Source organism: Cyrtonyx montezumae, unplaced genomic scaffold, assembly GCF_038088225.1.
Source record: "Cyrtonyx montezumae isolate F1298 unplaced genomic scaffold, pur_monq_1.0 scaffold_21, whole genome shotgun sequence".
In the NCBI taxonomy this organism is placed as follows: domain Eukaryota; kingdom Metazoa; phylum Chordata; class Aves; order Galliformes; family Odontophoridae; genus Cyrtonyx; species Cyrtonyx montezumae.
Window position 1 is genome coordinate 2,082,904 of NW_027071948.1, and position 19,188 is coordinate 2,102,091.

Sequence of the window (19,188 nt, forward strand, 5' to 3'; positions counted from 1 at the left end):
CAGGACAAGCCACTCTCTCTGAGACCTCTTACTCAGCCCTTGGAGAGCCTGCAGCAACCCTGAGGCCACTAGGGATCTCCAGCTTGTCCTGCCAGGAGTCCTAAAACAAAGCTGAACAAAACCACAACAGAAGACAAGGAGCGATTTGCAGGTTAATACCCACCAGCTATCACCAGACGAGCATGCTTCAGATCAGCAGCTGACAGAGCCAAAGGTTGGTGTGTGTATTTATCTGCAGCCACCCCAGCAACCTGGCTCAGGGACAGGAAAATGAGCATAGCACTGCTACAGGCTATGGGAAAGAGGGATTGTTAACTGGGGAAGAACATCTGGTGCGTAGGAACTCTGCAGATCCCCAACACTGCAGAGGCAGTGACCTACAGAGGTTGGGAAGAGGTTGGGACTACCCAGCACTGAGGGAAACCCCAGCTGCTTCCTCATGGCTGGATGCTTCCCCAGCGGCAGCCAAACCCAAGGAGACCTCTGTGACCACGCTGTCAAGACTGGAAATAGAGCTGCCATGAGCACAGCAGGCCCTGGAGGAGTTCCCATTCTGCTGCACGTTGTCTTTAACACCGCTGACGATCTCTCTGTGGCTTTGGGGTGGTGCTGGGAGGAGCTGGGGATGGGGCAGGGTAGGGAGAAGGGAGCGCCGGGTGGGATGGGGCCCCTGGCTCAGACCCAGGCTTTGACGTGGGGGCTGCAGCCCCTGGCACAGCAGCACAGCCCACCCTCCTCATACCAACGCCACTTCACACCCTTGTACAGGGCCCGGCTGCACGGCTGGAAGCACATGAGCAGGCGGAGGCGCCTGGCCAGGCTGCAGTAGGTGGCCATGGCCACCACGATGAGGGGCGACATGATGACGAAGCCCAGGATGATGAGGGCCGAGGAGCTGTTGTCATCCAGGATGGTTCTGCAGTAGCGGGCAGTCGAGTGCAGCACCTGTGGGAACAGAGGGAGCTTGTCACGGAGCAGCTGGTGGATAGGAGCAGGGACCAGCGCAGCCATGGGTATCAATGCCTTCCCAACGAGGCACGGCTGCTCTTCCCTCTGCAGTCCTCAAGCGATGCGATGTGACTGACAGAGCTTTAATCAGCCTTTCAATTACTCGGGCATCGCTGTGAGACGAGGGTGCCACACTGCTCCTGAAGCAGGAAAGCATCTTTATTAACTTATCCATAACAGCACAGCTTAGCATTCAATAGCTGGGAACCAAATAAAAAGGTCTCCTGCTGCTGCTCCGATGTGGGCAGCACAACACGCTGGCAATTATGGCAAAGTAAATAAAATGCAGCAGAAACGTTGGATCCTGCAGACAGATTGGTGGGCTGCATATTCCCAAGCCTACTTTGTGCCCCATCTTCTACGCAGCGTGTACACATTTGGATCTTATAGCACTTCAACACCTGCCAAGAGGTCCTTCTCACCCTGTGCTGCTGCAGGGCACTCAGCACAGTCCTAGTCCTGGGGCTTACAGCCCTGCTTTCCTGCTGGCAGCAGCAGCACTCACTGGTCCTGTGCTAACAAATGCCCGGGCAGCCCCCACTTCCCCCAGCCTCCTTTCTTTATATGCTTTCTGCAGTAGAGGCAGCACAATCACACTTGAGAGAAAATAAACCCATCTAATGGCTCTGCAGTTCAGAAATCAGCCTCTGGTTATGAGGAAGGCAGAGAACAGCGATAGCCTGAGGACAAAGGGCTGCTCTTGTCAAGCCAACCTGCAGCATTCTCCATCTACCCCTATTAAAAGATGAGTCTGCATTAAAAGACTCCTCGCAGCTAACAGCAGCACAGTTGCTTTCAGGTCTGATGTACTCTGCTGTACTCGAAAGCCTTTTGTCTCTCCTCAGTACCCAAAGCCATCAAGCAGAGCCCTGTTGTATACAAGGAGTAGCTTGGAGTCTCCCTAGGCCAGTGGTCCCAATCACCTCTTTGCAAAGACAAAGGGTCTGTGTGCTGAAACATTACCTCTCACACCAGGATCTGCTCACTCAGAAGTCCCAGGGACTCGGCTGACTAGATGGGATGCACAGGAGGGGGGAAAAAACAACCTCCTCCTTTTATATTTCTCAGGTATATAGATCATTTTGAGAAGATTTAAAGCCTTCCCTTTAGTTCAGAGTTTGTGGAATGGGGCGGCCAACAGCATCTATTTTCGGAGCCCATTTTCCCTCCTGGGAGGAAGTATGGTGGGGTTTGTTTCTTTCCTCCCCAAAGCAGGAAGAGAACACTCCTAACTCTGGGTAACCTGCAAGAGAAACCAGATCAAGCTGCTCTAAGATATACTGCTGGTAGGGAAATTGTTTCTTGGCATCCACTTAATCAACAGATTCCAAACATATTTATGGAAACGTAAGAGGAAATTCATAGGTATTCTTGGAATAATGAAATTCAGGGGACAGCAACCACGTGGAGTAGGTACAGCCAGAGTCCTTCCTGACCGAGCAAACACATTGCCTGTTGTAAGTGAGAAACTATACAGGAACATCTGAATCTAAGAGGGATTAAAGATTCTGCTAGGCTTTAATTTTTAGAAAGCTCCAACATGACAAACACCGTAGAAAAGTTAAATGGAGGGTAGCAAACACCACCAGAGCTCTTTTGCCCTTTAGTTTTCCCCATTCAAACTTCCATTCCAAATGGAGCAAAGCTTACTTACCCGAGAGTGGCATTGGAAGCCAAAGTAAACCGCCACAATGGTGGGAAGCAACACAATGGTGAAGATCACAAGCATCAGGAGCAAATTGATGAAAAAGACTAAGAGGTTCATGGTGGCTATCAGCAGGGTCCATGCCCAGCAGCTGCAGGTGCTCCGTGGCTCCCTGGGAAGGAGCTGGTCATCCATGTCATACGGTGGGAGGCTGGGATGCATCTTGGGCTTGTCCAAGAGGCTTTCTGCTGCAAAGTCCTCGGTCTCCTGGTCAACCATGATCCAAGAATGCTGGTGATCAAACCCAAACCTTTTCCAAAGTGTTTTGGCCACAGATCTGCCTAGGCTTTTCCTAGCTCTTCCATATATAGACAAGAACACAGCCAGAGAGTGTAATGGAGCAAGGAAGGAATGGCCTTTTGGCCACCTGCTTTCCCAGGACTAGTTGTTCCTTCTTAGCTTGTTTTTCAGTAGTGTCCTGATCTCAGTTTCAAGGCAGCTTGGCAACAGCTATAGCTCTGCTTCTGAATCCATGGCACCACTGAATTCCTGCCGTTCTCCCCAGGAGTACAATTCCAAGAGGTCTCCAGCAGTTGCTCTCAGCTTTGATGGGTGGCTCAGTTGAGGAGGGCACCTGGCTTCATCCTCCTCCTCCAACTCCGAGCTCTGCTGTTTGCCAGGAACACCAGCACCTCCAGACAGGTCGTCGACTTTAAATCACTTTTCCATGCTCCTCATCCTGTACCCATGGAGATATTCCCTCTCAACTCTCATCCAAATGAAATGCCCAGGGATGATCACGAAGAGGAGCTGCCCTTCCCTCTGCCTTGCTGGAGTCCTTACCCACAGCACACAGAGCTGGAATCAGAGATGGGAGCAGCGTGTGGTCTCAGTGCTCTCTGCTCCCTGCTGTCACCAGTGCTCCAACGCATGCAGTGCCTTCCTCAGAGCCTCACAGCACTGCTCTGTTTACAGTGTGGCTTCTGAAGCTGCTTTCTGTGCCAGCCAATCACTTACATCTGCCTCACAAGTGATTTAGCACACAGCACCCAGGAGCCACACTCAAACCATACATTCCCAGGGCAAGATGGTCTTTTTCAAACTGAAATTATTTTTCTGCCCATGATTCATTTTCTACGTCTTCTCTCCAGATTAAAATGCCTTGGAGTAATTGATAATAATCATTATATAGCTTAGAAACCTTCTGTTCTCTGCTCTCACTGCTGTTATTGTCTGCAGAGCACACTGATGTACTCTTGTATGGAAGGCAGAGTAACGATCACCTATTCTCCCTTCCTAATTTGATCAATATTATTCAAGAAATCATTGTTATCATCACATTTATATCACCTTTCAGATGCATTCACTCATGCAGGAGGGAGAAAACTTTCTTCCAGGAGGTGCACAGGTCATACCAGAAGGCAGAGCTCATCACAGCACAGAGCAGGGAAGGAAACCTAAGAAGTCCTATCTTCCACTTCTGCTGCTCCTCCCTAGAGAAATTCCACACTAGGAAAGGGCTGAGAAACTGCTTGGGGCACAGAGCTGTGCTTGCAATGTCTGAATTCAGGGAAGGCTCATTCAGGAAGCCTCCCAGTTCTCCCAGTATCTGCCCTCCCCAGGCTCAGGACTGCCACATAATGCTTGTACAAAGTGAGACATCCTGAGACCATTTGCAGCCTGCCACATTTAATCAACACTGGAGTGTTGGCTTGAAGACTCAAGTGGATTGAAGAGCAGTGTGAGAAAATTGGTATTGATTTCAAAGGCCAGCAAGAGTGAAGCCTTATGAAACAAATAAGGAGTTTTAATAACAGCTCAGCACCATCCACATTGGTTATGCAGTTCCTCTAGCTATTACAATTATCAGTTGATTCACTTACTACTTCATTATTTTTCTATGGCTCTTCTTGTAGAATCTCTCCAGTCTCGTGAGCTTCACCTCATGAATATTGAGCAATAAAAGTTCCTCTAACTAGTCTGCACTTGAGTGCAACTCACAAATAAGGTGCAGCATCCTTACTAAGGGTGCAAACCCTCGTGGCCATAGAACACCTTGTTCTGTGCTTATCACCTACACACCTCAAAGAAGAGTAAGGCAAGAGGAAAGTGAGAAATCAGTCTGTAGTCCTGCTCAGCAAGGTCCCCAGGCAGGCTTGGCTAGAGCACAGCCAGGCCTGGGACACACAAAGCTACAGCAGTACCCAGAGAGGAGCCTAAGCTTAAATGGGAATGGATGGAAACCACAGCTGGGTCATGTCAGGGCCATGAAGCCCTACAGATGCCCCAAGTGCCCTAACATCCACATAAAGGGTTGTGCTGGAAGGGAAACCTGGCTTATGGTCACAGAGCCGAGACAGCTCTTCTCTTTTTTCAGCCCTTGGTTCCTCACCAACTTCCCAGCTCCTTTAAGAATCAAGCAAGAATTAATCATAAGGTTTTATTAATCAACTGGAAGCACAAATGCTAATGTTCCTGCCTGCTCAGCAGGAAGAGCCTTTCCTTGTGGCAGCCACCTCCTTGGGGAACAAAGTTGGAAGGCACATGGAGATGTGAGAGGAGAGGTATCGATACCTAATTACAATGTGATCTGCATAGTGCCTAGGAGAGCTGTGAAGACAGGCTACACTTCTGCAGTTCTTAAAACTAATGGTTTTATTGTGGAAGTAATTGTGACTGTGAATCAAGGGCACTAACTTCCATGAAGGCAGACTTGGTACTCAGGTCCTGGTTGGATCTTCAGCTGCATATCACTCACCATCTTGCTTTGAGATACAAAGGGTCTTTTCAGTCCTAACTGCAGAAAAGGTGCTGAAAGGTTTATTAATTATGCCAAGTCCCAGCTTCCTCATGATGTTTTGGAAAGGAGGAAATAAAAAAGGGAGCTGCTATCTCCCGTATAATCCTGTTTATTTATGAAGTGGCACAGGAGTCATTTATTCCCAAAATATGGCAGGGAACAAACAACAGCAGGCACGTTTCTGCACGCAAGCTAGTCCCATCTGTTTCTGAAAGGACACTCTGCTTCCTGGGTGCTCTCCAGCCATGTGCTCCTTCTCATTCCTTCCCTGAAGCGTGTTTTGTCTGGACTGCCTTCCAGATCTCCCATGGACACAGTGGCCAGACATAGTGAGGGAACTCACTTTGCCTCCTGTGCTCTGTACGTGCCTGTTTCACCCAAAGGGATGAACAGCAGCCATTTCCCTGCTATGTTCCAACTGGATGTACTCCATGCTTGTTGTTTCCTGACTGCAGAGAAAAGCCCTTCACCTGTAAGCAGCAATATTGGAGGACTTAGCATCACTTGGGAGCTGGAGACCCACACTCCACCCGAAGCACTGGGTAGCTGTGCTGTTCCTTACTAGGAATGACTTCAGCTAGATTCTTCTTGAGGCATTTTATTTCCTTTAGCCCTGGTGCTGAAGGTGACACCTGTTTTGTGTGTCGTTATTTATTCTGTCTGTTGAGTTCTCTCACAGTGAAGAAAAAATTAAAGCTGATGTGCCAGGTGAGGGGGGGAATGTTAAAAATAGACTCTGCCATCAGCCTGCAGCCTGATTTGTTCTTTGGCTAAGCTGATTATAAACTAACTTACCCAGGCTTTGAGTGGTATGTAAAAAAATATAAATAGAAAACTGTCTTCCAAACCCAAAGAGGGTCCTTTTCATTTTTGAATGTCAAGCACTGAAATGTTTTTGAAATCTGTGCTATGTAATCAACAAAATGTAAATCGATTTCAAAAGCACTTCAGCTAACAGATCGATTTCTATTTTAACAGAACTGCAAACCCCAGGAGCACCTCTGTTTGGACAGATGCTTTCCTGGGAGAAAGGGAACAGACTGTGAAAACCTTCTGAGTAACTGCTAGAGAAACTTCTCATTGAGCACATCCCGGAATGATTTCCCAGCTGTGCCACTAAAGGGTTTCAAAATCAGATTGGAAAAACACAAGGGACACAAACCTGCTTGGCATGTACGGTGTAGGGCACAGCTAAGACATTTCATAAACAGAGAATTCACGTTCACATTCTTCAAAAGGCTCATGGTAGCAATGAATAATTTAAGACTGGGAGAGACAAAAGATCTGAAGCAAGTGTGCTACCACAGGCTCAGAATGATACCTAGCGTACACATTCAGGTTTTGCCCAGTCCAATTTCAGGCATGATATTCAAGGAGCAGTATGAGTACCTTTCCTTTCACAGATGTGGAAGCTGAGGCGTGGAGAAGGAAGTTGCTTGCTCTGTCAGCTAGCAGGCCAGTGGCGAGGCTGAGAACAGAGCCTGCATGTGTTCTGTGTCTTTGCAGGCCCATGAGTCAGTATCAATCATCAACATTTTTCAAAGACCACAAACGAGCCTATCTCCCTTCTACTAATGATTTCATGTATGAGAGAAAGAGATGAAAAATACATAGGGAGGAATGACCTTTAAAACGGTCACATTGTATGAAAAGACCATTTTCATCTTGACCTACCCATTTCCTCACCACTCTCTCAGGATGAATGGCTCCTAGGGGAGAACAGAAGCCAATAGCTTTCCCTCAAGCTGCAAAATGTGAAATGTCTGCACAGACCTACCCAGACGTCCAGAGGGAAATAACTATGGCATACATCCTGTGTTCAGTTATTGCACAGAACAGCCATGGTGTTAATAAAGCCCTGAATCTGTGCAGGAAAACAGATGGCATTGGATGTAATAAATATGACAAATGGCATGGAGGCTACTGAACAGTCACAGCATGGCGAATGGCTGCCAGCAGCTCCTGGTTCAAATATCTAGTATTTTTCAAGTCTGAGTTAAACCCTCTAACTGGAGAAAGGAGGGAAAGCAAAAGAACAGCTAACCACCACCAACAAACTGCAGGGAATACTATCGAACTCAGGCTTAAGCCATGGAAAGACAACACTGTGCCAGGCAACTCAAATCCAAACCCGAATCATTTCTGCTGTCTTGTGTTTGAGTTCCAGAGTGGGAAAAGTGTCTTGGTGTAACTTAAGGAGCAGTTTCTAACAGGAGCATCATTGCTTTGAGGTGCTCAAAGCGGCACGTTAACGTCACCAGTTCTCTTCTCTGACGGCAGGGGCTTAATGCTAAGTAACTTCACTCCTGTCTATCACAACAGCCCCATCTTGTGGTCTGTCAGTTGCAGTTTTTCACTTTTCACCACATGACTTCCACAGGTCACAGCAGGATGTGCCACCAGCACTAAGTTGTACATTATTTGTCCTCTTTGAGGTAACTCACCAAGGCTGGGCAGTGACAGGAACCCAGTGAGGAGGAAAGCCTCACTCCAGCTGGACAGAATGGCTGGCTCCAGTGCTAAAGATGGGTTAAAAGAACATGCTAAAAATACAAACACAAAATGAAACATACACAGCAAGAGCTTTTGGACTTGATCATTTAATTTAAACTTGCTTCAGCACGAACTGAACCATTCTGACTCTTTTAACACCCATGCAACAAATGCACCCAGTGCAATTCTGGTCTTTCCTCCAAGAGAAGAGCAGGCCAAGACGAGCCAGGTGGGGCTGAAACTCTAAAATCCATCATTAAATGTGCACAGGGACATAGAGTCTGCAAAGAGGAGCCACCATGCAGCTCCATGTGCCCGTTCTCCCAGAGGGACAGCAAGCACTGGGACATGCAGTGTGGTTGGGTCTGGTGCAGCCTAGTTTGGTTCAGTGTGGCCTAGTTTGGTCTGGTGCAGCCCAGTTTGGTTCGGTGTGGCCTAGTTTGGTCTGGGGCGGCCTAGTTTGGTTCGGTGCAGTCTAGTTCGGTCTGGTGCGGCCTAGTTTGGTCTGGTGCGGCCTAGTTTGGTTCGGTGTGGCCTAGTTTGGTCTGGTGCGGCCTAGTTTGGTCTGGTGTGGCCTAGTTTGGTTCGGTGTGGCCTAGTTTGGTCTGGTGCGGCCTAGTTTGGTCTGGTGCGGCCTAGTTTGGTTCGGTGTGGCCTAATTTGGTCTGGTGCGGCCTAGTTTGGCTCGACGCGGCCTAGTCTGGTCCGGCGCTATCCCGAGCAGCCAGCAGCGGGCGGAAGAGCTGCGGCCGTCCCCGCTTTGTGCCCGCCCCGGAAGCCGGAGCCGTGCGGCGTTGCCGTGTCCTCGGCGCGGAGATGGTGCTGCTGAGCGCTCCGCTGTGGCTGCGCAGCCGCCTGTCCGACCGCTTCTGGAGGGTGCAGGAGGTGCTCAAGTATGCCCGGGTGAGTGCGGTCCGGCCCGGGTGCTGCTGCCCGGGGACGTCCGGATCCCTGGAGGGGGCTGAAAAAATGTTTTGTATGGCCCGGGTGTATGAATAACGCTGGAGGTCTGGGGCTGTTGCAGTGTGGGTGAGGAGCTGGGGGGAGTCTGTGCTGGAGAGGGGGAGTATCAGCCTGCAAATGCTGGGTTTGGGGTTTGGTTTTATTTGGATGAAGGAACAGATTCCTCCCCGCCCTCCCCCCCCCTCCCCCGCCCAGTGTTTTAATCGGTGAATGGTGTTGCTTTACAATGGGGTTTTAACTGAAGTTCTGACTGCTGTGCCTCGGCTGGGGAAGAGCCTTTTCCAAGGGCAGGCTGGCATCCTCGCTGCGGAGCTGAGGTGGGAAATGTTCACTTAAGTGATGGCAGCAGCCATGTGAGGTTTTTTGGATGATGGTTATTCCGTTCACCATACAGCAATGAACTGTCGTGATGCAGGGACATCAGTGCCTGCGCCTGTACTGACAAAACTGAGAGGGCAGCTCAGGAATGAAGATAAATGATAAAAGATTTAGAGGTTGATGAAAAGCACCAGTTGCCCTCCTCCTGGAACCACAACCTAGAGTGAGATTGGCTTTTCTCTCCCTCATGCAGTACTGAAAGTTTTCAGCCTGCAACAAATTTCAGTTTTCAGTTGTAAAAAGGTGAAATAATATTTTCAGTGTATGCCATCCACAGGCTTAACTGATGGCTCTGTCTTGTGAAGCTTGTTGTGAAGGGTTTTGAAGTGCAAACAAGCATATGTTATTAATACTGAAGGGTTTAATGGCTTTAAAGTTAACAAGAACATCTTGGTTTTATTTCAGCATTTTCGTGGACGGAAGAGCCGTTGCTATAAGTTGGCTGTACGAAATGTTCAGAGAGCTTTTGTGAAGTCAACACAGGCCAGGAAACAGAAGAAGAGGTTCCTAAGAGCGGTAAAGGGCAAACTGTTATCTGTAAACAGTAAAACAGGAAAAGCACAGAGCGGATATAATCATTTTACTTTGGGGAAGGCATTGTCTGTGATTTGAAAAAGCTCACATTCTGAGGTTCATAGAGATGTATGTTGCACTGAGAAAAATGTAGGTGTGAATATGTTAAATGTACTAGGTGTGAGCAGATCAACATAACAAAATGTTTGTTATATTGTTATATTATTATATTGTCTATAATATTTTACCATCTAATATGTTAATTTTTACACTTTCAGCTCTGGATCACTAGGATTGAAGCAGCTTCTCTTGAACATGGTTTGAAATATTCATCTTTCATAAGCAATCTGTTTAAGGTAAGGATGGTGCTTGAGTAATGTAGATGTAGTTTGACAAATCAAAAGGCTGCTGGCTGCAACAGCAAAAAACTCTGTGCAACTGCTACTTGCCAGTCCTTGAAGAGAAATGGGGGGAGTTCCAAACTGGAGCCTGGACAGGCAATACCAGCTTAGAGCATGGGTGGAAAAGCTCCCTCTGACAGACTGAACTTCTTCCAGCACTGTTCTGCTTCCTAGTTCTAGCAATGAGAGAAGCTGTGCTCAGGTGAGGCACTAAATTCTCCCCTAATCCTGTTTCTTTTGATCTCCTTTCACTGTGGTAGACATTGTAGCTGCTCAGAGAAGGATATTTCTCTAGGGTTCTCTGTTAAAAGGTTCAGAAGAAGCAAACATATACAGTGTCTTCTGCTGAGAACATAAGAGATTTGTTCTTTGCTTCTTCGTTTGTATTGGAAAGACTTTGAGAAAGTTGGTAAAACAATTAGTGGCTTAAGGAGATACCTGTGGCTGAGTAATCATGTCTGACAGTTCTCTAGTTGTGCCAAAATTGTACAGCGCAGGAAAAAAATGGTAATTTGCCTTAAACCCTCAGGTAATTACTAGGCATTGCAGTGTTGTTCCTATTCCCTAAAAACTACTGTACTTAACCAACAGTTCATCTTACATTTAGACCCAGGTGGAGCTGAACAGGAAAATGATTGCGGATCTGGCCATTTATGAGCCGAAAACATTCAAGTCCCTAGCTGCCTTAGCCCAGAGGAGGAGACAAGAAGGCTTGCTCGCTGCCCTGGGGGACGGGAAGGAGCCAGAGGGGATATTCTCCCGTATCGTGCACCACTATTGACACCCAGCACCTGCAGATGGGCGTCGTGAGCAGGAACTCAGCGCAGGGCAGAGCTGTGGACCGACCCCGTGCTGCTCCTGGCAGGGTGGCAGTGCAGGACGCAGCGTTGGCGTAGACGCGTTTTGTTTTCCTTCCGTTACACGCGTGCGAAGGGCGGGACTTTGGTGCCGGCAGCGGTGCGTGAAAGCTGCAGTTCAAACGCGCACGGTGCGGTACAGCCGCTGCGAAAGAGTTAATAAAGAGTTTTTTATTAACAGCCATCGGAAAGCGAATCGCAGTGACCGCGCGCCGCGAAGGGCGATCCGCCCCTCGGGGGCAGAACGGGTAGCCCCGTAGCCGGAAGTCCCGCCCACCTCGTTCCGTTCAAATTCCCGAGAGCTGCGTCACGCTGCCCGGCCGAGCGTCAGCCGTTGCGGCGGCTCAACCAATCGCTGCTCACCGCTCTGTCGCTCTCCGCAAATAGGAGGTGGCCGGAAGTAGAAAGGGGGCGGGGGAAGCGGAGTGGGTGAGGCGCCGCCCGGTGGGGAAGGAGAGCGCGGCGGGTGAGGCGGCACCACAAAATGGCGGCGGGGTCGGGCAGCGCGGCGGCGGCAGTGGCGGCGGTAGCGGGCGGCGGCCTCGCGGGCCCTCAGGCTGTTGGCGTTACGGCGGGCAGCACCGCAGCGGCGGGGAGCGGCTTGCCGGTGCCGGGCCCCGGGGCGGTTCTGATCGGGGACCGGCTGTACTCGGGCGTGCTGATCACGCTGGAGAACTGCCTGCTGCCCGAGCACACGCTGCGCTTCACCCCGTCCATGAGCAGCGGCCTCGATCCCGACACGGAGACTGAGCTGCGCGTCACCGGCTGCGAGCTCATCCAGGCGGCAGGCATCTTGCTCCGCCTCCCGCAGGTAGGCCGCGGCCTGGGCCTGGGTGGGGCGGCCGGGCCTCGCCGCGCCGAAATATGGGGTCGGGATCGGTGTTGGAGTTGGGCCCTATTTGGCCCCGAGCTGCTCTGGGCCGCCTCTCAGGGCTCGGGACCGGGCGGCGGCGGCGGCAGGAAGCGCTGATGTCAGCGGGGGCGGAGGCCCCGCTGGGCTTTGTTAAGGCCGAGCTGTGCTGGGCTGGGGGGGGAGGGGGGCTGCGCGGCCCTGGTGGGATTCGCTCGTGGAGTGTTCCGTTGTGCGCTCGACGTGAAACTTCCCGCTTTGTTTCTGGTCTTAAACCTGCTGAAATCACCCGAAGTAGTATTTTTTTGACCTGGGAGTGGTTTTAGTAATACCTGTTGTTTTTGCTTCCCTTTCAGGTTGCCATGGCTACGGGACAGGTGCTGTTTCAGCGTTTCTTTTATACCAAGTCTTTTGTGAAGCATTCCATGGAGGTAAGAAAAAGATAGGATGTACACATCTACAAAAGTGACCTTGCCTTTGCTCTGTTTTGCTTAATTACCACCCTAGATGTGATCAGAGCATTGGTACCTGACCTGTAGGCTTACTGACCACATAACTTTACGAGGCTGTGTAGTATTCAGTGATTTTTGTCAAGTTTCCAGTGTTTCCTGTTTTTACCACTCTCGTTATCCCTCTTTAAGCTGTTGGAGGAAATGAGCAGCAGATCTGAGCAAAGCATCAGTCTCCTGCATTGCTTATCTTTCAGCACGTGTCAATGGCCTGTGTTCACCTGGCATCCAAAATCGAGGAAGCACCGAGACGCATAAGGGATGTCATTAATGTGTTCCATCGTCTTCGACATCTGCGAGAGAAAAAGTAAGCTTGGGGTTTGAAATACTCCGAAGCATCTGTGCTGTGTTTCATTTCTCAAACTTCACTGGCTGCTCTTTGTGTTTAATAAATCAGACACCATCCTGAAATGATCTCATTAAGGAGAGACTTGAATTGATTGAATTGAACTAAAAGCTTTTGGTGCTGGAAGTAGTGGTGTGTCTTACTTTTACACGAACACAGCTTAATGTGCAGATGAGCATTCTTTGAGGTTAAGTTTGCCTTTGAAATGTGGTGTTTTCTTGCAGAAAGCCTGTACCTCTAATACTGGATCAAGAATACGTGAACTTGAAGAACCAAATTATTAAGGCAGAAAGAAGAGTTTTAAAGGAGTTGGGATTTTGTGTTCATGTAAAGCACCCTCATAAGGTTTGTATTGTGTTCGTTAACTCTTAATCAGGTTTTCATGTGGTGTGAACACTTTTGAGTGCAGTGCTTAATTCTGCTGGAGCTGTATGGTTTGTTCCTGGGAACAGTGGGTAACTGAGTGAAGCTAGCTTCTCGTGACATCTTCTTCCCCATTGGGCAGTTGCACTCGTTTGTTGGTTAGTATAAACTTTTCCAATTAGAGTAGCCTACGTTCTGTTGCTTTCCTTTCAAACCTAGGGGAAATCTGACTAAACCAGCCACGCAAAACACGTTAGGTCTGTTCTTTGCAAATGTTGTTATGCTTCCATTGTTACTTATTGCAGCTAGCCATATTTTCTCCCAAGTTACAGCTAAAAAGGAATCGTGAGTTGTGTAGGAGAACATACCTAGCTTGAAGACGAGACTTCTAGATGAATAGCATGGTGACTGAGCTCAGAAGACGGAGAGCTAGGAAGGTCGGATGTGGTTGTATGTCAGCTCACACCAACTTCTGCCCTGGAAAGCAGAAGTTGTGTGGGTGAACACTCGGTGTTGCAGACACCCATGGTGGAGTGTTTTAGAACTTGAAAACAGTGGATGCCTCATGGATGTCCCTCTGAAATAGATGGGTGGCTCTCGAGGTTCTCGTTAATAACGTGATCACCCGTATCTTCCAGATAATCGTTATGTACCTTCAGGTATTAGAATGTGAACGTAACCAACACCTGGTCCAGACCTCATGGTAAGTTGATTTTCTTTGTTACAAGAGACCAGCAGGGGCAGTAGCAGAAATATGTCACTTGATGTATTCTGGGCAGCAATGCTCAGAGGCCATTATGGGCCACAGCAGACAGCTCCAGTGTTTCTTGGAGTGCCCAAACTACTACCCAAATGTTGATGGGCCTCTTAAGTTTGAGGCTGTGTTTTAATGGTAAGGTAGCTTTCTATCCTGACTTCTCACTCCCCTCCTCTCTGCTTTCACCTTTCAGCTGAAGGGAAAACATTGAGTGCTCAATGGTTTTCTTGGGGTTTCGTTTTGCTTTTCGTTCTGTGGAGAAAATTGTGTAGTCAGTCTGCTCCCAGGCTGGGAAATGACCTTTCCCACTGCCTGAGCTTGATGACAGGTGTGTCAGAAACCTCTCAGCACAGACAAATTTCTCTTATCCATATGGATAACGTGAGGTATCAGCTTCTAAGACTGGATAAACACAGCGTATTCAGGGTTGCCAAGACGTGCTCTACCTTGTTGCTTTCATTACTGCAAAGATTTGCTTGAACCTGGGAAGCTCAGGAAAAATCCCAGGTCTTAAAACATAAACAGACAACACTTGGAAGCAGTAATGCTTTTGAACGATGCCGTGGTTTAAAAATAGTGTGAATCCAAAGATCATATTTCTGCTGACTGAACTGTCTGGTACTGTGGCCTGTGTGCAGAGAACCAGTTTTGACTTTTCTTTTCTGTACTCTTTTAATCAAAGGGTAGCCTCTGAGGGTAAGTGACTAAGACTTCTCCTCTGCTGCCCAAGCGCTATGGTGCAGGGATAGCTGCCGTCTTCAGTCAAACCAAAGCAGGCTCTACAAAGAGAAGGCTGGCTCTAGACAGGTGGTATACACATGATAGTATAGTAACTGGCCAACTGCTTCTTGTGCTTAAACTTTGACTTGTTTTTATTGTGCTTTTTTTGACCGTTGTATGTTTTATTACTTGGTTATTGATATTTGGAATGGTTTTTAATATTACATTTTTTTATAACTGTTGAAAATGGAATTTTAGATGATAATGGCAAGCGAAGGTAGGATTTAAGACATCCCTTCATGATTTAACAGAATAAAAAAACTGAAATCTAGTTTCAATTTGTAAATGAGAGAAACCATGTAATACTGATTCAGGACTTCAAAATTCCTACTATTATTATTTCCAGTACTGTTGCATGTGGGTCCTTTCAACTTGTCATAATCCACGAAGTATTCAGATGTCAATTATATATTACTCATTACCAGTCTTCCACTCTTTATCAAAGGAAGGAGGGGTGAGTGAGGAGGAGGGAGGAAGTTGCTCCATTTCAGGCGTGTTTCTGATGTTACAATGACACAGCCTAATGCTCCTAGGTTCTAGTACTTGAAAACAGGTGGATATCCAGTACAGTTGTTGCCTTTATTTTTTGAAATGTGCATTTTTACAGCATTACCTTTTCATTAATACATTGTGACAAGGATTCATTTCCTCATATGCCTGATTCTGAGCCCACACACAAAGTGTATGAAGGCCAAGGTTGGAAGCAGTCGAGTTTTTCAACTTGGCAAGTTAAGGGAAGTATGTACTAATTTTAATGTTTGGAGTACCACTCTTCTACTCTTTATTTGCTCAAAGGTTTGTTCCCTGATTTTATTTTTGTGATGAGTGGCTTTTAAAATTCTTTCCTCCCAGAAAGAGGAGTTGATGGTTATGACTGCTCATCTGGGGCAGCAGTTGCTCTTTGCTAAAACAAGAATGTGAGACAACCAAGAGCAGGTGGGAGTTTGACACCTGAAAGCTTCAAGTTCCTTTCAACTGTCCCATGTAAAGTGGATACGTGTGTCCAGACTGTGGTCTCTGGTTTGGATGTCTTGGAGGTTAGTGAATCCTTGTATAATAATACCCACATAATTAATAACAACTGCTTTGAAAAAGCTTATTATATTGAGGATTTTGTTTTGTGTTTTTTATCTTTTCCACATCTGATACTTTGCTTGACATATGTGCTCAAAAAATCTAGATCTTTTTAAGGGTTTCAGCTGACAGATTCAGAGGAAGTTGCTTTGTATTTAAGACTTTAGAAGGATAATTTTCAAGTGTACTGACTGGAATATTATATGCAATATTTTACAGTTTTCTCATTCTGTGAATATTCATTTTAAGCAACATTATTGAAATTGGACAATTTGGAACTCGTGTTTCATGTGCCAAGGAAGAGATCTGCCTGAACCTGGAATGTTATCCTGAACTGATGTTCCCAGAGGCCTTTCTTCTATGGCTGCTTTTCACAAAGAAAAAAGTACTGTTCAGGATGGGAAACTCTGCTTCCAAAGGAGAATGGATCCCTTAAATCTTCAGTGGAGTGCTGAAGTGGACTTCGTTTTCACAGGATAACTACCACAGGAGCTGTTGCTCTCCAAACCATCTGGGCTCAGCCCTCTTGCAGAGAAACATGTGAACCTAAAAGTCTGTAACTGAGTACCTCAGATTATATTGTGCGTTGTCTTCATGCAAATACTCTCTAGTGCATGAGAGCAGGCCAGTAGAGATCCAGGAGGAAAAGTGAAGTTAAAAATGGTTCTCATCTCACAGCTGAGTTTTCAGCAGCCAGTCAGTCAAACTTAATTTCTATCACACATCCCTCCCCTTGAGGGATTTTTTTTTTGGTAAAATAATTCAAATTTTCTTCAGATTTATAGGAATGTAATATTGAAGTCTAGTTGGATGCAGAAAGAAACAGTCTTAGAAGTGGGGAAAAGGATAAAAGATGTGGAGGGGGCGCTGGGGGAGGCAAGATTTTGTGCTCTGCAACTCTTTTATCCTGTCTTTCAGGAATTACATGAATGATAGCCTGAGAACAGATGTCTTTGTAAGATTTCAGCCAGAAAGCATTGCCTGTGCATGTATATACCTTGCAGCTAGAACGCTGGAGGTGAGCATATAGTTCCATTAACCTCAGGTTTGTGAGGTCTTTTGGTAAAAGCAAAAACTGAATATCTCTTCCCCTCCCTTTCAGATTCCACTTCCTAATCGTCCACATTGGTTTTTGCTCTTTGGGACAACAGAAGAGGAGATTCAGGAGATCTGCTTAAAAATTTTGCAGCTCTATACTAGAAAAAAGGTGTGTATCCTCCATATTGTGAGTATCCTAAAGACTGCAAGTTGAAACATGAGTTGGAAAACCTTACCCCATTTGACACCTGCTGCAAGCTTGGTATGTTATTGGAACAGGATGCTAGTCACAGGGTCTGGGCCATTGCCCTGGGAGTAAGTAGAAAGTCCAGTGTACTAAATTCTGTCATAAGCAAGGCTTTTGTCCTTACAGGTTGATTTGTCTGATCTGGAAAGTAAAATAGAAAAGAAGAAATTAGCAATTGAAGAGGCAAAAGCACAAGCTAAAGGTCTGCTACCTGAAGGAGCCCCAGTACTGGATAACACATCAGGATTTTCCCCTGTACCAAAAAATGGTAAGCAGTGGATGAACTTTTTGGAGTACGTTCTCATCTACTGCTTTAATGGCAGAGTTAGAGTAGTACTGCAACTCTGAAATTCTTGGAACATAAAGACTAAACTCAGACTAGTGTGAAGCTGGCTTAAATGCATACTGCAGAGAGACTTGCTTGTATGTGTATCTGGCAACAAACTGAAGTACTCAGACTTGGCTTGTTATACTGAGGAAACATTATAGCCCGGGTGTGATTGGGAGCTTTGGTGAACAGTATTTCTGGTTGAGAGATGTGGAACACTCTCCTGCATCCTTGGGCTGAAACTTGAGGTGTGCAGCATGGCTCTTCAGATCATAACATCCTCAGTTTACCTTTACAGAGAGAGGGAATGGTCAGCAAGGGAGGTGGTGTTGGAGGCAGTGTGACAGTAATGTCTTAATAGCATTTAGGGGGGAATGTTTCAGGTTTAGTTCTGCCCTGAGGTTCTTCAGATCCACTTCTTGTGGGCAGCTGTGTACACTGGCATGGGCACAAAGGTGTGTGCAGGAGGGATTGTTAGAGGGAAAACAGAGCAGTGTGGGGGGATTCATCCTTCCCTTGTAGTCAAGTACTCCTGGTTTCAAAGCAAGGTAACAAAGGCTTCTTTTTCTATAGAGTCTCCAAAAGAGGTTAAAGGAAACAAACCCTCCCCGTTACCTGTTCAGGCAATGAAGAATGCTAAAAGGAAAGCAGAGGGAGCGAAAAGAACAGCCACAGATAGCCCTGTAAATGGGTAAGGTTTGCACCTCAAAAGCTTGCTTTCCCTCTTTGTTAATATAAACAAAGCTTACTGTGTCCATTGCCACTGGCAGCGTTCAGAAAGGCCGAGAGAGCGGAAGTCGAAGTGGGAGCAGAGATCAGAGTTACTCGAGATCACCGTCCAGGTCTGCGTCCCCGAAGCACAGGTACGTAGGGCTGTGAGCTGTGGGCCTGTGAGCTGTGCTGAGCTGTGGGCCTGTGAGCTGTGCTGAGCTGTGGGAGCTGCTGCTGCAGTGATGCAGAGCGGTTCTGCTTGCTTTGAAAATCACCTCCTCGCTCCTCCTGTAGGAAAAGCGAAAGCTACTCCACCTCGAGCGGCTCCAAATCCCACAGCCGCTCCCGGAGCCGCAGCGATTCTCCCCCGAGGCAGTTCAACCACAGCTCGACTTACAAAAGCTCCAAGATGAGGGGTTACAAGAAATCCAAGGACTACAAATACTCGGCCCACAAAGGCCGCAAGTCGCGCAGCAGGAGCTCGTCGCGCTCCAGGAGCCGGTCCCGCGAGCGCTCGGATCACTCGGGGAAGTACAAGAAGAAGAGCCACTACTACAGGAACCACAGGCACGAGCGCTCCCGCTCCTACGAGCGAGCAGCTCACCGCTACGACCGGGACCACCCTGGCCACAGCAGGCACAGGAGATGAGCAGTGTGAGGAGCTCTTTGGGAGCTGAGGGCTGGAGCTCTTCCCCGTTTGCTGGTGGAGCTGGCTCATAAACCACTTGGTCTCAGTAAAGTCGGTGTTAGGGTCATTCTGTGCTTGCTGTCGTGTATCCAAAGGGAAGGTGCTGACAAGATCCAGGACTCCAGTCTGGTGGTTGTCTCCGTGGCTGTTCTGCTGGAGTGGCAGCTGATAAGGCTGCAGAGCTCGTCTCTGGATGCTCCTATGCCTGCTCTGTAGTAACCTGCATCCCGTAGCGTGGTAGGGCGTTGCTTGGGCCCTCCAGCTCTGCAGTGGGGTCTGCATTACTCAGTGGGAGTAGTCCCTGCAGAACTAGAGGGCCCAAGAATGTTCACGAAACCCATTGGAGTGGCTTGGTGCTAACAAAGCTGTCTTTTCATACTGACTCAGTTATGTTGTACAACTGTAAAGTGACTTTTCTAGAAACTGATGCCTATATTAG

General features: G+C 47.7%; 3 protein-coding genes across 3 annotated transcripts; 2 read left to right on the forward strand and 1 right to left on the reverse strand.

Annotated features, from left to right (window-relative positions):
- Positions 1-584: 584 nt before the first annotated feature.
- On the reverse strand, positions 585-3,573 carry TMEM88B (transmembrane protein 88B). The gene is made up of 2 exons (XM_065737790.1): positions 2,663-3,573; positions 585-945 (listed from the first exon to the last, which is right to left on the reverse strand). The coding sequence occupies exons 1-2, from the start codon at positions 2,930-2,932 to the stop codon at positions 676-678; spliced, it is 540 nt and encodes a 179-aa protein (XP_065593862.1). The 5' UTR covers positions 2,933-3,573; the 3' UTR covers positions 585-675.
- Positions 3,574-8,734: 5,161 nt separating this feature from the next.
- On the forward strand, positions 8,735-10,982 carry MRPL20 (mitochondrial ribosomal protein L20). Its single transcript, XM_065737792.1, has 4 exons — positions 8,735-8,849; positions 9,693-9,803; positions 10,079-10,156; positions 10,809-10,982. The coding sequence occupies exons 1-4, from the start codon at positions 8,763-8,765 to the stop codon at positions 10,980-10,982; spliced, it is 450 nt and encodes a 149-aa protein (XP_065593864.1). The 5' UTR covers positions 8,735-8,762.
- A 560-nt stretch (positions 10,983-11,542) lies between these two features.
- CCNL2 (cyclin L2) lies at positions 11,543-18,711 on the forward strand. The gene is made up of 11 exons (XM_065737967.1): positions 11,543-11,869; positions 12,265-12,339; positions 12,615-12,724; positions 12,988-13,108; positions 13,765-13,829; positions 16,656-16,755; positions 16,840-16,944; positions 17,149-17,290; positions 17,924-18,041; positions 18,121-18,213; positions 18,356-18,711. Exons 1-11 carry the CDS (start codon positions 11,543-11,545, stop codon positions 18,708-18,710), a joined length of 1,611 nt encoding a protein of 536 aa, XP_065594039.1. The 3' UTR covers position 18,711.
- Positions 18,712-19,188: the final 477 nt, after the last annotated feature.